Source organism: Nerophis ophidion, linkage group LG22, assembly GCF_033978795.1.
Source record: "Nerophis ophidion isolate RoL-2023_Sa linkage group LG22, RoL_Noph_v1.0, whole genome shotgun sequence".
NCBI classification, from domain to species: Eukaryota; Metazoa; Chordata; class Actinopteri; order Syngnathiformes; family Syngnathidae; genus Nerophis; species Nerophis ophidion.
In genome coordinates this window covers 19,010,277-19,025,791 of record NC_084632.1, presented here as the reverse complement: position 1 = coordinate 19,025,791, position 15,515 = coordinate 19,010,277, and the positions used below count along the sequence as shown (strand labels likewise).

The 15,515-nt window shown below is 38.6% G+C and overlaps 1 protein-coding gene across 2 annotated transcripts in view; it reads right to left on the bottom strand.

Annotated features, from left to right (window-relative positions):
* Positions 1–6,842: 6,842 nt before the first annotated feature.
* The window catches only part of LOC133540636 (GTP cyclohydrolase 1-like), a 65,694-nt gene continuing 57,021 nt past the window's right edge, over positions 6,843–15,515 (bottom strand). For both annotated transcript variants that reach the window (XM_061883415.1, XM_061883416.1), the window contains 7 exons: positions 14,691–15,001; positions 14,442–14,551; positions 12,725–12,780; positions 12,621–12,652; positions 10,831–10,915; positions 10,629–10,748; positions 6,843–10,511 (listed from right to left, as the gene is read on the bottom strand). In XM_061883415.1, coding sequence (XP_061739399.1) covers positions 10,424–10,511; positions 10,629–10,748; positions 10,831–10,915; positions 12,621–12,652; positions 12,725–12,780; positions 14,442–14,551; positions 14,691–14,943 — 744 coding nt within the window. In that variant the 5' untranslated portion in view covers positions 14,944–15,001 and the 3' untranslated portion in view covers positions 6,843–10,423. The remainder of the gene's footprint in view (positions 10,512–10,628; positions 10,749–10,830; positions 10,916–12,620; positions 12,653–12,724; positions 12,781–14,441; positions 14,552–14,690; positions 15,002–15,515) is intronic.

Here is a 15,515-nt window from a genome sequence, read left to right as displayed (position 1 = left end):
CGCCCTGGAAAATAAAACATATTAAAATCTAAAATTACAATTTGCATTTGTCAAAAACCCCACAATTGAATTGTACTAGCGTAAACTGAAGTCCACATAGATCATATTTAATTTATTTATTGACCCCAGAAAAGGTAGGAGCTATATTTCCTTCAGCTGTGGATGGTCCCATTCATCCTCTCCACCAAACCATTGGTCTGAGGATGGTAGGGGGCACAGAGGCTCCGCTGAATGCCCAGCTTGGCACACACGGTCCTGTTAATCTGTAAAAGTAGAGTACACATACGCCTTACACAGTAAAATAATAGCTTGGATTATATATTTTGTTTGGTAGGTGCAGGATTATAAAAGGGAGCATTTTTGCAGGATATGTACCATCTTGTATTAACCACAGAAATGTTTATATGTAAAAATGAATGTGGGAACACTAATATTTGGAAGCTGTTACAATGTACACATGAATTTAGTCAAATAATTGTCGTGGTTTCCATATTTACCGTATTGACAAATTCTGTGCCTTGGTCCGTCAATATCCTTTTTGGTGCCTCAAACTGATGAAAAAAATGTTGTAATGCATCCAGTCACCTCTGCTGCATTTTAGATTTTAGCGGATAAGCCTGTGGCCAATTAGTGAAATAACAATGATGACACAGACATATTGTCATTTTTTGTCTTGGTTAATTTTCCCACCAGGTCCATGCTTATAAACTCAAATGGGTGTTTGACCTGAAAAAGTTGAATAAAGAACAGATTAGGAGCAGGATCATTGGAGACAGTTAAATAATTTATTGGGTGTAAATAAATACAAATATCAAAATCTATTTTAATATGTTAACATGCTGTTGTGTAGTAGTAATCAACCTTCCTCTTATATTTAAAATTGACATGTTTTTACAGCTTCCTCTGTGACCCTCGGACTCAGAGCAAAGCCATGGAAGAAAATATATAAATAAAATATATTTACCTTTATAGGTGTGTATTCCACCTCCTTTTTTATTATGGTCTGGCTGGCCTGGCAAACGATACCATCGGCCACCCGCAAAGAACACAATTCATATGAACAACGTTACCATCAGCTGGCAACATTTGGTGACTGTCATTTCATATTCTGTGAAACAACATAAGGACCAGTTATAAAACTTTGTAATAAATGAAACTTCTAGTAGGATTATATAAAAAGCGAATTTGCTTCAAGTGTCATTGAATTACCCATTTATCAATGTCCACGGCCATTCCAGGCCAGAAATATCGCCTGGAAATGGCGTCTCGGGTCTTTTTTTGTCCCGTGTGGGCTCCTATGGCACTGCCATGGAACTCAGTAAAGACATCTTTGGCCTCTTTCTGTCCACACACAATCTTAATTTTGGAGGATCTGGTCACACCGATGTAGTACAGCTCCTCTCCTAAGAAATACATTGGAAAATATATCAACCCCAAGAAACCTTTTCTTGTGAAGGTTGCTACAGCCAGATGGGTTTGCTATCATGTTGACATGTCTTCTCATGACAACTTTCCACTACCCGTACCTGTCTTAATTATATGCAACACCTCCCACAACAGATTATATATTTTTATACAGGATGCATTTCACACTGCATTTAAATATTATTGGTTATATTCCAATAGTCCAAAATATTTTCTTTCTTTAAATTATGAAGCACATGACCTTTTATTACCTTCGTTCTTGTAGAAGTCTGCATTGGTTCGTTAAAGATGAATTGTATAAATAAAAAGTAGCCATGGAGGCTCCATGTTCAGCTGCAACTGCATGAATCGTTTAAAAATTCCTGAGTAAAAGTTGTATCATGTTAAATGATTTGCAGAGAAACCTGTAGCAAAATAAATGAAAAAAATGGAGACACAGGCGAAGGAAATATGGCAACAAGAGATTATTGTGTAAGATTTCCTGCAATAACCATTGTCCATCCTTACCTAAGGCACCACTTACCCCTAATCAGGGTCACAGGTGGTGCTGCAGCCCATCCCAGCAAAAATTGGGCAAGGTAACAAGTCCAATCACAGGACACACACACACACACAACTGACTCACACGTTCAAACCTAGGGGCCTACTTTTAAATAATGTCTTCTAATAAAATTATATGAGGGATTTTGGAAGTGGATTTAAAATACAATGACAGGGAAGTTAAGTAAACAATTATAACATCTTTGAAAATGATTGATAACACAATTATACAATACCATTATTGTCACAGTGTACAAGTTCTGTATCTGCAAATGTATTACTGGTTTTCATGTTTTTTTCACATTTCCAGGGGAATAACATAAACACATGTCAGAAAGAACATGCGATCAGATGCCAAACTTGTCAGAAAAACTCTCTAGCGCCAACATATATCGCTCTAAGTAGTTTACTATGTGTCTTGGATAATACTTGGGGAGTCAATCCTGCATAGTTACATAGCTAAAAGTAGGCCAATATGACATGTGCATAATTTTATATGCATTTTGGAATAGGTTTATCTGTCGTTCAACCTTAGGAAACACCCAGAGAGAAAAATACTTTCTGGAGACTGATTTGACATTAAGTTATCTAATTTATGACCGACTTCTCGATTAACAGTAGAAATTAATAAGCAAAATGCGTGAGTAATTTTTAGTCGACGAGTCTGTACTGAACACTTTCTGGAACGCTACGAATTAAGGCCAGTACGTGCCATTGGATGTAAAATGACTTCTTCAAATCTCTTGAATATAAAGGTTTCTGAAAATGCCACTCACCTTCAACATTATACTTTGCAGACTTTCGGCGAATTTCATTCTTTTCTATTTTGGAGATGGCCGCTGAATAAATACCTTTTGTTTTGTAGTCCAAAATAGCTCTGTGCAGCGAAGGATCCATTTCCACTAGTAAATTGAAAAGGTGACAACAACACTGGGCTGATGTTTGAATCCAAGGGAGAGAAAAAAACAATGCTTAAAAATTGTAAAACAGCGTTTTAATTATGTTTTGATATTGCTATCTTGAAATCACGTTGGACGTTTGCCAATCTATCGATTTTCCTCAGGATCTATTAATTGCGACCGCGGATTGATATTGGGAATGGAAAAATACCGGTGGTGATATGTAAAAGGGCTTTAAATGATATTGTTGCAATTCAACATACATCGCTACACAATAACATAAAAACAACTATGATTAGTTTATTCAATTTACTCTAGAGTTTAATCGATAAAAGATAACGTGAATTGTGAGAAGTTTTATTGGCTTCCTATCAAAGTCATTGGCAAATAAAAACTAACGCAGTCATTTTGGCATCGATTTTTATTTATTTTGTGTTACATAGAAATAACACTGTACTTTCTCTGAAATGGAACATCCAAAAGAAACCAACTTTGAAACCATCATTTTCTTTTTTCTTTTCTTCTGGAACCATGTGAAGAGCCAGTTTAAACTGACATCTGCAGTTGACCAATAAGCTGTGTGTTTTGGATTGACACAACAGTGTGTGTAATATATATATATATATATATATATATATAAAATGTATATTTGGAAATTTTTAGGACAGCAATACACCCCCCCCCCCCTCCCCCTACCCCCGATCACATGGTTTTCACTGTATACAGGGGGGGTAAGGATGGTTAACCAGGGTGAGTTTAATGTCTGTATGGGGTTCCTAGCCAGAGATAGATAGGGGGTGCATTTTCAGGCAGCTGGTCTAAAGGTGCTGCCTGAAAATGCACCCCCCCAACTCCGCCTTTGAAGGTCCGATCATCACATGGTTTTCACTGTATAGAGGGGGGGTAAGGATGAGTTCACCAGGGTGAGTGTCATGTCTCTATGAGGTTCCTAGCCAGAGGGAGATGGGGGATGCATTCTCAGGCAGCTGGTCTAAAAGGTGCTGCCTGAAAATGCACACCCCCTAACTCCACCTCTGGAGGTCCGATCATCACATGGTTTTCACTGTACACAGGGGGGGCTATGATGAGTCACCAGGATGAGTTTCATGTCTCTATGAAGTTCCTAGCCAGAGATAGATAGGAGGTGCATTTTCAGGCAGCTGGAATCAACGTCTTGCCTGAAAATGCAAAATTTGTGAATGTTCAATTTGAAACTTCTTAAAACCAAATCAATGGTAGATATCAGATGCAATCATTTATTTATTCATCCATCCACCCATGAGCTTCTTAAAGTTAAAGAAAATGTCATATTTTTAAAATGCGAGTATTGGATCACGTCGAATGAAGCAGCAAACATTCGTTCTCCTTGATGTCTCTAAAAAAGTAAATATAGAGGCTTACTTTTGTGTATATATTCTTTATAGTAAGCTGTCAAGGTAGACAATACATTTTCGGGACAGCAAACATTGCAATATTAAATGGTTATTGTTTTCACCTTATCTGAAAAGTCTGAATGACGGCAAAATCATTAAGGCTCACTATTTTTAATCCATCCAAGAAAGGAAAACTTGGATTATTTCACTTTATTATGTACTTTTTAAGAGTCGATTCCAGTCACTTGAATGACGGCAAAATGATTAAAGGCTCACAATTTTGAATCCATCCACAAGAAAGGAAAACTTGGATTATTTCACCTTATGTACTTTTATTATGCCGAAAGAGGCGATTTCAGCCACTTGAATGACGGCGAAATCATTAAAGGCTCACAATTTTGAATCCATCCACAAGTAAGGAAAACTTGGATTATTTCACCTTGTTATGTACTTTAATATGCCGAAAGAGGCAATTTCCGAGCTGAGTTTAGATACTTTTCGAGACGAGTGACGCAAGCGAGCTATGCAAGCGCGCTCCCGCCAGGGGGTGCATTCTACGGCGGGGGTGCATATTTCGGCACAACACCGGTCCGCACCTGCTGCCATTTAACATATGTCTATTTATGTTTTCACTCGAGCCCTTCTCAGTGCTCGAAGATGATTCAATGTTTGGAACTTTTGTTTGCACGACTGCTTCATGTTTGTTTTGGTTGATGATAATTAAAGTCATCTTACCTGCTCTCAGCTCGTTCTGGTTCTTGCATCTTGGGGTAACTAAACAGCAGCCATGCGGTTCCGTGACACACACGAAGCATACAAGACTGTCAGGGGGGAAAAAAAGCAACAAGTTAAAAAGAACGAGATGTATTTCACACGCACACCTTTTGTTCGGGCTGTTTGTCCACACCAGAGAGACAAAGCATCACTTCATGTACAATAGGTGTCACTCTGCACAATTTACACATATCTCCTCTGAGAGAAACAATCTGTCTCGTTAGATATTGAATGATATCTAAATATCAAAACATCCCATTACTTGACTGTCTGGCACCAACCACTTAAAGAATACACAGCTTTCTATATGGGCTTAGACTAAAAGGTGCAATATAGCTTTTAATACTATTGTCATATCGTGATAATGCATGTTGATTACACATTTTATCGATGTTTTGCAAATTTGAACTTGACAAGCCAAAGGCTGCAAAGTAGCACCCTAGTGGCTAACGTCCCTCCTCAATGCAGCTTCCAAATTACTAATCCTTGGGTCCATGGTGGAAAATAGAGTGCGTTTCTTCTAAAAATTATCACTAGGGGACAAGGAAAAACTAAACATGTTACAATACACACAGTAGGAGGATTAAAAAAAACATTTTTTAACCGCTAAGTTATAGTCATAGAATGTAAACTAGGGTGGACAGGTCGACATCGACAGACAGTAAAGATACTATTGTTTAGTATCAGTATGTGCTCCATACATACAGTTCAGAAAGATATATTTTATTATCACAATTCCTGGACCCAGGAATTTAAGATTTGAATCAGAGCCAAAAATAGTTTTTGTTGATGTTTAGTTATTCTGCACTACTGTTTTATTTCAAAATGTGTGTATAATCAAAGAGAATAAGGAAATAATTTAAATATGGATATTGTTGCACCACCTGTGTTTTAGTCAGATTACAGTTATGATTAAACATAGAATAATTCACTGATCTTGAAAATTTCAAGTATCAGCATTGGTATGACCGATACTGCCCCTGTAACTACTATTGAATTGTTAAATTGTTACAACAAATGTAAAGTATGCAAACAACGGAAGAATAAGTGCCAATTACATTTTAACAGGAGTGTAGACAGAACAATGCTACCGTAGTAAATGTTCACAGGAAATACACCAGCCAGGTGGTAGCAGGGGTGTATATTGTAGCCCGGAAGAGTTATGGCTGCATGGGATTCTGGGTATTTGTTCTGTTAGGTTTATGTTGTTACGGTGCGGCTGTTCACCCAAAATGTGTTTGTCATTGTTGTTTGGTATGGGTTCACAGTGTGGCACATATTTGTAACAGTGTTAACGTTTTTTTTACGGCCACCCTTAGTGTGACCCGTGTAGCCGTTGATCAAATATGTCTTGCAATAACACACGTGCGTCTAACATAGCCAGATACAACATATAACTGAGCTTGCACGTTGTTAGTACAAGATGTAGGTGGTGCTAAAGACATTGCCATCATGGCATCCCCTGAATATTTTTGGTTGGGAGAAAATCGATGCCCTGAAATTCAGGGGTCTCCGGGGAAAATTGTGAGCATTCAAATTAAACTCAAGGTGTGGGCCGCTAAATAATGTTTCATTGTGGCCCGCGGGCTGCATGTTTGAGACCCGTGGTTTACAAGGTAGAATGTTACTTAAAATTGTCAGACATTTCATATTTCTGAAATATGTACTTTAAAAATGTTCATATTTCAATATATACAGTGTATTTAATAACAACCAAACAAGTGTTATTTTCAGTACCTCATTAGCTCAACCGATATATTGCACATATGTAGTCTTGACACAAATGGATTGTTGCATCATAGTTTAATTCCAATACTTCAGTCAATAAAGTACACAATTAAAACATAAGAAATATTACATTTTTCAGACAATTTATGCTTCAATAAAAAGGTCCACTACCGGATCATTACAATTGTACAGTAGAGGAAAAACAATGTTGGTTGTCACACTTACATCTCACCACCAGAGGGTATTGTTTCTTAAGTAGTAGAAATGTAAAATATTAAAGTGAGTGTGCTTTCTTTGTTTTATTTAAAATGTTTAGTATTTGTCTTCTATGCTTTACACCAGGGGTAGAGAACCTATGGCTCTAGAGCCAGATGTGGGTCTTTTGATGACTGCACCTGGCTCTCAGATAAATCTTAGCTGACTTTGCTTAACACGGTAAGTAATGAATAATTCCGCTGTTAATCACAGTGTCAAAAATAACGTTTTTGACACTGTTCCGGTTTCTACTGCGTCTGTTCAAGAAGTCGCATTAATGGTAAGACTTATTTTATTTATTGTTGGTTATTTATCAACAAAATCCAGAAACGCCGCCAGCTTCTCTGGGCTCGAGATCATCTAAGATGGACTGAAAAAGTGTTCTGTGGTCTGATGAGTCCACATTTCAAATCGTTTTAGGAAATATTCGACATCGCGTCATCCGTACCAAAGGGGAAGCGAACCATCCAGACCGTTATTGACGCAAGGTTCAAAAGCCAGCATCTGTGATGGTATGGGGGTGCATTAGTGCCCAAGGCATGGATAACTTACACATCTGTGAAGGCACCATTAATGGTGAAAGGTACATACAGGTTTTGGAACAACATATGCTGCCATCTAAGCGCTGTCTTTTTCATGGACTCCCCTGCTTATTTCAGCAAGACAATGCCAAGCCACATTCAGCACGTGTTACAACAGCGTAGCTTTGTAAAAAAAGAGTGCGGGTACTTTCCTGGCCTGCCTGCAGTCCAGACCTGTCTCCCATCGAAAATGTGTGGCACATTATGAAGCGTAAAATACGACAGCGGAGACCCCGGACTGTTGAACGACTGAAGCTCTACATAAAACAAGAATGGGAAAGAATTCCACTTTCAAAGCTTCAACAATTAGTTTCCTCAGTTCCCAAACGTTTATTGAGTGTTGTTAAAAGAAAAGGTGATGTAACACAGTGGTGAACATGCCCTTTCCCAACTACTTTGGCACGTGTTGCAGCTATGAAATTCTAAGTTAATTAATATTTTCAAAACAAAATAAAGTTTATGAGTTTGAAAATCAAATATCTTGTCTTTGTAGTGCACTCAATTGAATATGGGTTGAAAAGGATTTGCAAATCATTGTATTCTGTTTATATTTACATCCAACACAATTTCCCAACTCATATGGAAACGGGGTTTGTACTTCATTGACGCGTAATTATTTATTTACAGGCCTCCAGTTTGACACCCGTGCTCTCCTATGACTTTTTTTCTACTTGTAAAACACTTACAGTACGTGTGGTCTACATGACATGTAATAAAGGTTCTTTGGTCCAAATGTTGCATAGATTATCTTTTATAGACCATCTTCAAACCTCTTTCTAAATGTCTCTTTGGGATGCACCGTTTTGTGGGCGGGTCTTATTTACATGCCTCCAATTTGACAGCATCTTCTCCTCGTCATCAATGTTGTAGTTTATATGCTACTTTGTATTAGAAATGGCAACAGCGGAGGATGCATGTGCATGTACGAGCCAGTCTGCACCACAATGAGAGGAAAGAGAAAGACAAAGAATAGCTTATTGACTCCAGTGTCTGATCACAGTGGCAGAGCCGCAAAAAGCTCTTCGGGACGGCTCATTTGAAGGCAATATAAAGGCAGGCAAGATTGTTTTCTAAATATCTCCACAATACCTCTATGGTTTGAGTTTCCATTTTCAGGACTGATGCAGATCCCAAATACACAAAAACAGCTACCTATAGGTAAGAAAAGTGTGTTTTGCATGTACCGTATTTTTGGACTTTAAGGCACACTTAATAGCTTTCCATCCATTTTCTTCCGCTTATCCGAGGTCGGGTCACGGGGGCAACAGCCTAAGCAGAGAAACCCAGAGTTCCCTCTCCCCAGCCACCTCGTCTAGCTCTTCCCGGGGGATCCCGAGGCGTTCCCATGCCAGCCGGGAGACATAGTCTTCCCAATGTGTCCTGGGTCTTCCCTGTGGCCTCCTCATCCCACCCCCCGGATTGTAAATAATGTAAATAATGCAATGTACATACTATGATGATTAACTTGTGTGATGACTGTATTATGTTGATAGTATATATTTGTACCATGAATTGATTAACGTGGACCCCGACTTAAACAAGTTGAAAAACTTATTCGGGTGTTACCATTTAGTGGTCAATTGTACGGAATATGTACTGTACTGTGCAATCTACTAATAAAAGTATCAATCAATCAATCAATCAAGGAGCAGCGGCTTTACTTTGAGTAGCTTTCCATTTTTTCAAAAATCGACAGTGTACATCAGGTTCAATATGTATTAACTATGGTTGTGGAACATGGTGTAACCAGTAGATGGCAGTCACACATAAGCAAAACGTGTTGGATGCAAGTTGACGCCTGTTTAAAAAATGACACGAGCAAGTACCCGTAAGCAAGCAACACCAACACTTTGATGTTTCCTCGCGAATATAGAACATTACACGGAGCGCTCAAAATCCTGTCAAAATGTATTGCTACAACTTTGGTAAGCTAGAACGCCGCACTGCTTGATGGATTGTAAGCACATTATGGCCATCGTAGTCAGACATACTGTGCTCCAACATACGTGTATTATCATGGTGTCTGTATAAGGACCACAAAATGGCACCTATTAGGAGACTTTATCTTGCATTTTATTTTGACCTATTATGCAACACCGACTTTTCTTACATATTGGTTAATGCTGATGTATTTAGGATCTGCATAAGTCGAAAAAATGTGTGCGTGTTTGCCATTGTAGTCTATGTTGTAGTCCGTAGACTCGTTATTTTTCTTTATCCTCTTGTTGTGGGGCATTCATCCTCCACTGTTGCCATTTCTAATATAAAGTAGTGTATAGTTGTAACTTTCAGTGGTCACGCTATGGAAGTGTTAAAAACTACCGGTGCAACAAACAGTACGTGTCCATGCACTAAATTATTCAGATTTCTCAAGTAGTTCGGCTCTAAATAAGCCTCCTGCAACCCATGGAAACCCCTTAATCTGATCATGTTTGGTTTTGAAAAATCGGACTAACCAACCTGGATTATGCGGTTGTGAGTGTGCGCATCCTGAAGAAACGGTCAGAAAGCGGCTCGAAACTGGTCTGTAAAACAATTTATGCAAAATTTTGACCAAAAACACTAACCAGTACATGTTATGTAGACCACAAGGAAGAGTTTTAAATGTAGAGGAACAATTATAATATGACCCCTTTAATGTGCCTTATAATCCAGTGGGCTTTGTGTATGAAAATGGACCCGCTCATTAGCAGAGCGCCTTATAAACCAGTACGCCCTATGGCCCGAAAAATGCGGCAAGTAAAATTTTTGCCTACTCTACAGACCTTGGTTGTCGCTATGTGTGAGATTGTTTTTGATAGTATAATAACAACACATACCACATTGTTTCATTCAAGTGTAGAAATGATTATTGGAAGATGTTTGGGTGTTTTGATCGCTTCACACTACAGTAAAAAGTGTGAAAACCAGCCTGGTTTTCCCCGATGTAGAAAAACCTGCACAAAAAAATGATAAAGACACACTTGTAATCTTTCAGTTGCTTATCAGCCTGACATCTCAGGATTGTAATCAGCTGTCATGGTGAGAAATGTGATTAGAATGGCCTGTTTTACAGTGCAAGGTTGAGGAACTCCTTGCGTCTGATGGGGTCATCATTAAAGGCTCCCAACATGACGTTTGTCAGAGTACTTGCATTGTTCTTCTGCACACCCCTCATCACCATGCACATGTGACTGACAAACACAGAAAAAAGTACATTAGAATCAAAGTGTTTGTGCAAGAAAATTTGTCTGGGTGAAAAGGCTAATAAGGTACACAGCCTTGATGACCACCGCCACTCCGGTAGGGTCCAGCGCCTCAACGATTGCTGAAGCGATCTGCTTGGTTAGACGCTCCTGAACTGCACACAAACCAAAGAAATAGACCAAATGAAAATGTGATGGAAAAAAAAGAATTACCGTATTTTCCGCACTATAAGGCGCACCTAAAAACCTCAAATTTTCTCAAAAGCTGGCAGTGCGCCTTATATATGGACCAATATTGAGCAACAACAGGTCTCGCAACTATGGTAAGCCTCCACCGACTTCATTTTCCCCCGTAGAAGAAGAAGAGCGCTTCTCTTACGGTAAGCAGCCGCCAACTTTATTTTCCCCCGTAGAAGAAGAAGCGCACTTCTTTTTCTACGATAAGCAGCCGCCGACTTCCTTTTCCCTCGTAGAAGAAGAAGCACGCGGTGCATGCTGGGATGTACGACTGCGGGAGGCGTGCCGTTTCTGTGTGTTTATGTTAAGACCCCAAAATGGCTTCTATTAAGAGACACGCTTACGACGCAGACTTTAAACTCAAAGGCAATCAGTCACACATTAGAACACGGGAATAGATTAGCAGCGAGAGAATTTAACATTAACAGCAGCGACACTGACTCGTTTAATGACGACTTCGACGAAATGCCGTATTCGCCCAACTGTTTGATTCGAACACTGAAGAAGAAGAATTTGAGGGCTTCCTGGATGAGGAATAACTTAATAAAGTGAGCTTTACATGTTTATTTTGTTTGTTGTGTTGTGTGAAATTATCGTTTGAGCAACGTTGAGTTATTGATATATTATTGCTTTGCACTTTTTCGAGTGTTACTATATTGCAGGGGTAGGGAACCTATGGCTCGCGAGCCACATGTGGCTCTTTTGATGACTGCATCTGGCTCTCGGATAATTCTGAGCTGACATTGCTTAACATGAGAAGTAATGAATAATTCCACTTGTAATAAGTGTTAAAAATAATGTTCAAAACATAAAACATTCTCATGCATTTTTAGTCCATCCATCCGTTTACTACCGCACCTGTTCAAGAAGTTGCGTTAAGAAGTTATTTATTTATTATTGGTTAGTGTGGGGCTTCTTCAGACCACCAAGCACCGACATGAGAGCCCGTTTCAGGGTTACACTATTGTTTTATTTTTCAAAAAGTCTCTCAGTTGCTTTTCAGCAATTGTATTTTTCTCTTTCGTTCTCGCTCACGCTCTGGCTCCAGCCCCAACCCCGTCTCTCCTCCTGGCTGCTGCTTATAACAGAGCGATAGGTGATTAGATAACAAGGCTCAGGTGGGCCATCTACGCAGCTCTCGCTGATTTCGAGGCCGGTCCTGGCACACCCCAGTTCGCTGCAGGCCGGCGGGCCACGCCCCCTCCATAGTTAGCTTCAGAATAACAATGTTATTACAAAGAATTCGAGACCTATTATACTCTACAAATGTTGGTCTTCATTAAAAATGCACGTGTTTAGTTGTGTTCAGTGTTAAAACAAAATATTATATGGCTCTTACGGAAATACATTTTAAAATATTTGGCTTTTTGGCTCTCTCAGCCAAAAAGGTTTGTAATCTATTGATAAAGTTTGACTGACCTGACTGTTTTGTTGACATTCCATTTAGCACAGCTCCATCTAAAGGATGCATAACGTAACCCCAGCCTCTACTGTAGCATCTATTCTATGCGCCTTATAATGCAGTGGGCCTTATATGTGAACAGAGTTTTAAAATAGGCCATTCATTGAAGGTGCGCCTTGTAGTGCGGAAAATACGGTAATTGAAGTGGAAAATAGTCCTACCTTGAAGTCTCCTACTGTAGATTTCCACAATTCTGGAAAATATATTTTAAAAATAATGAAATAGGTGTGTGTGCATGTGTGTTTGTGAGTGAAAAATGTCCGACCTTGCTATTTTGCTCAGACCAACCACTTTCTTGTTTGGAAGATATGCTATGTGAACCTAAAAGTGAACAGAATTCATATTAACTACACTTCATTTTACAGTAAAAAAAAACAAACAGTCGGCTCAGATTGTACAGTGCTACTTCACAGTTGTTGTAGGATTCAGTTAAATACAAAACTATTCACAAAAAATGCCAGTTTTGCAAATTTCGTCATGGTCATATATTACAATACCACGCTTGGGTGACTTAGTCTCCGTGTTTTTTTATTGAGTATGACCGCAAAATTACTCACCAAAGTGCACGAGAGAGTTGCAAGTGAACTCGGGCACCAATTCACGTAAAATCCAACAGTGCCACATTGCGGTACCAGAGTTGCGTGTGATCTCACGGCCGGTTGCCGACTCAGCCAGTTCCATGCACTTTGACACTTGCCGATCACGCTAGCAGCACTGAGAGGAAACTCAGCCAAACTACGTCTAGGTAATGTTGCAATTTTCAATGCCAACAAAGTACTCGACTCAAAAAACGCCCCTAGTAAAGCTCCACGTTTCCACAAATGTGCTAGCTTGATGCCAATATACATTGCTTTTGCAATTGACATGCTACTGATTAGCATTAGCAAATTTAAATGGCGATTTTCTAAATTTGTTAATGAAAACCACAAATAAGATAAAGGTTACAATCAAACAGCCAGTGCGTAATAAGTACAATACTTAAAGTATAAACACTTTAGAGTGCAAAAAACCTCCAAAAACTATACACTACTGCCATCTAAAATCTTGGACTTGCAACTTAATGTCATGCTTGCAAATGATAATATGACGACAATAAAATAAGATATACTATACAAGTGGTTCTCAAATGGGGGTAAGCGTACGCCTGGGGGTACTTGACGGTATGTCAAGGGGAACGTGACATTTTAAAAATAACATTCTAAAAATAGCAACAATTTAAAAATCATTTGTAAATATATTTATTGAATAATACTTCAACAAAAAATGAATGTAAGTTAATAAACTGTGAAAAGAAATGCAACAATGCAATATTCAGTGTTGACAGCTCGATTTTTTGTGGACATGTTCCATAAATATTGATGTTAAAGATTTCTTTTTTGAGTGAAGAAATGTTTAGAATTAAGTTCATGTCATGAATCCAGATGGATCTCTATTACAATCCCCAAAGAGGTCCTTTTAAGTTTACTTCTATGAGTAGAAATCTTTATTTATAATAATTTTTCAACAAGTTTTTAGTTATTTTTACATCTTTTTTTCCAAATAGTTCAAGGAAGACCACTACAAATGAGCAATATTTTTCACTGTTATACAATTTAATAAATCAGAAACTGTTGACATTGTGCTGTATTTTACTTTATCTCTTTTTTTCAACCAAAAATGCTTAGCTCTGATTAAGGGGTACTTGAATTAAAAAAATGTTCACAGGGGGTACAACACTGAAAATAGGTTGAAAACCATTGCACTATACAATAATAACTGGACAGCAATTATCACAACACTTTTTTAAATGTTGCATTAAAAAAAAAAAATGTATCAAAAAAAAATATTCATTAACAAACAAAAGTACAATATATTGGTACTCTAGAGCAGGGACTTGGTATAGGATCAGTTCATGAGATGTGAACAATACCCATCCCTGATTTAAAGACTATTGAAATAAAACTTCTAGCATTGAATTGCTAAATGTGCGATGCTTGAATTACCTTGCCAAAGAAGGGAACCAGGTGATTTTCACATAGAGAGAACAAGTCAATGTCTTTGACAATCACCATCTCCTCATGGTTCTCATCAAAGATAGCATCATTCAAGATGTCTGCAAAAAAAGCAGGGTGAGTACTACGTTGTTCTACAATAGAGCAAACAATAGCGTAATTTATTATCCGATCTATCAAGACTGACAAAAGCAGCGTGAATACGGTAATGAGAGTGTCATTAATAAAGGATGAACTAACCCTGGGTGGTTTCTTTGTAGCCCTTGGTGAAAAACTGCATGGCTTTGGCAGCACGAAGTGGTGTTCTAAGAAGTCCCTCTCGGTTGATGTCCTCTCCGAGCTCCGCCAGTATTGTGCTGTAGGCTTTTTCTATGTGAGACACTTTGGTTTCATCTGCGGTCTTGTTGGGTTCCTTCTCTTCCTTGCACAAACTGTTGTGTTTAGACTCAGCACACTTCTTTAGATTCTCTGAAACAACTCCTTTCATCTCCATTCTGACTGAGATGACTCAAAGATGTTGTGGCGAGCAATGAGACGGCCCCAGTGGTTTTCTGTTGGCACAGTGGTTTGAGAAAGGACGTCCCCTTTGGGTTGCAAAAGACTAAACATGAGTCTTTAGGCTAAGACGTGATGGAAGTCTGGGGACAGCCGTAAAAGGCCAAATTTGCAATAAATTGAAAAACCCTAAAGATTTTTTACGGAGGAAAAGTAAAATAGGTCAGCAAAGCAGTAGGATTCTTTCGAGAAAGTTATGAATTTACACACAAAGGAGCAAGACAATACGCGGAAAACCAGTGTCCAAATTGGAATCACCATGCTCAAATCTCCTATCTACAAAGCAGCATTTGACACATCCTGTGATACCAGTTTGGATGTCTCATGCTCTGAATCACTGATCAGCGTTCGTGAGAAGATATTTAATCTGTTCTTCTGAGGGCTTTTTATCAAAAAGCAAAGTCAAAGCTAAGAGTAATTATCACAAATGAAAAAGTTAAAATCCTTAACCACATAGGAGTAGGAATGTATACAGGAGTATCTTTATTTTTTGGTACTGGTTCCTAATTG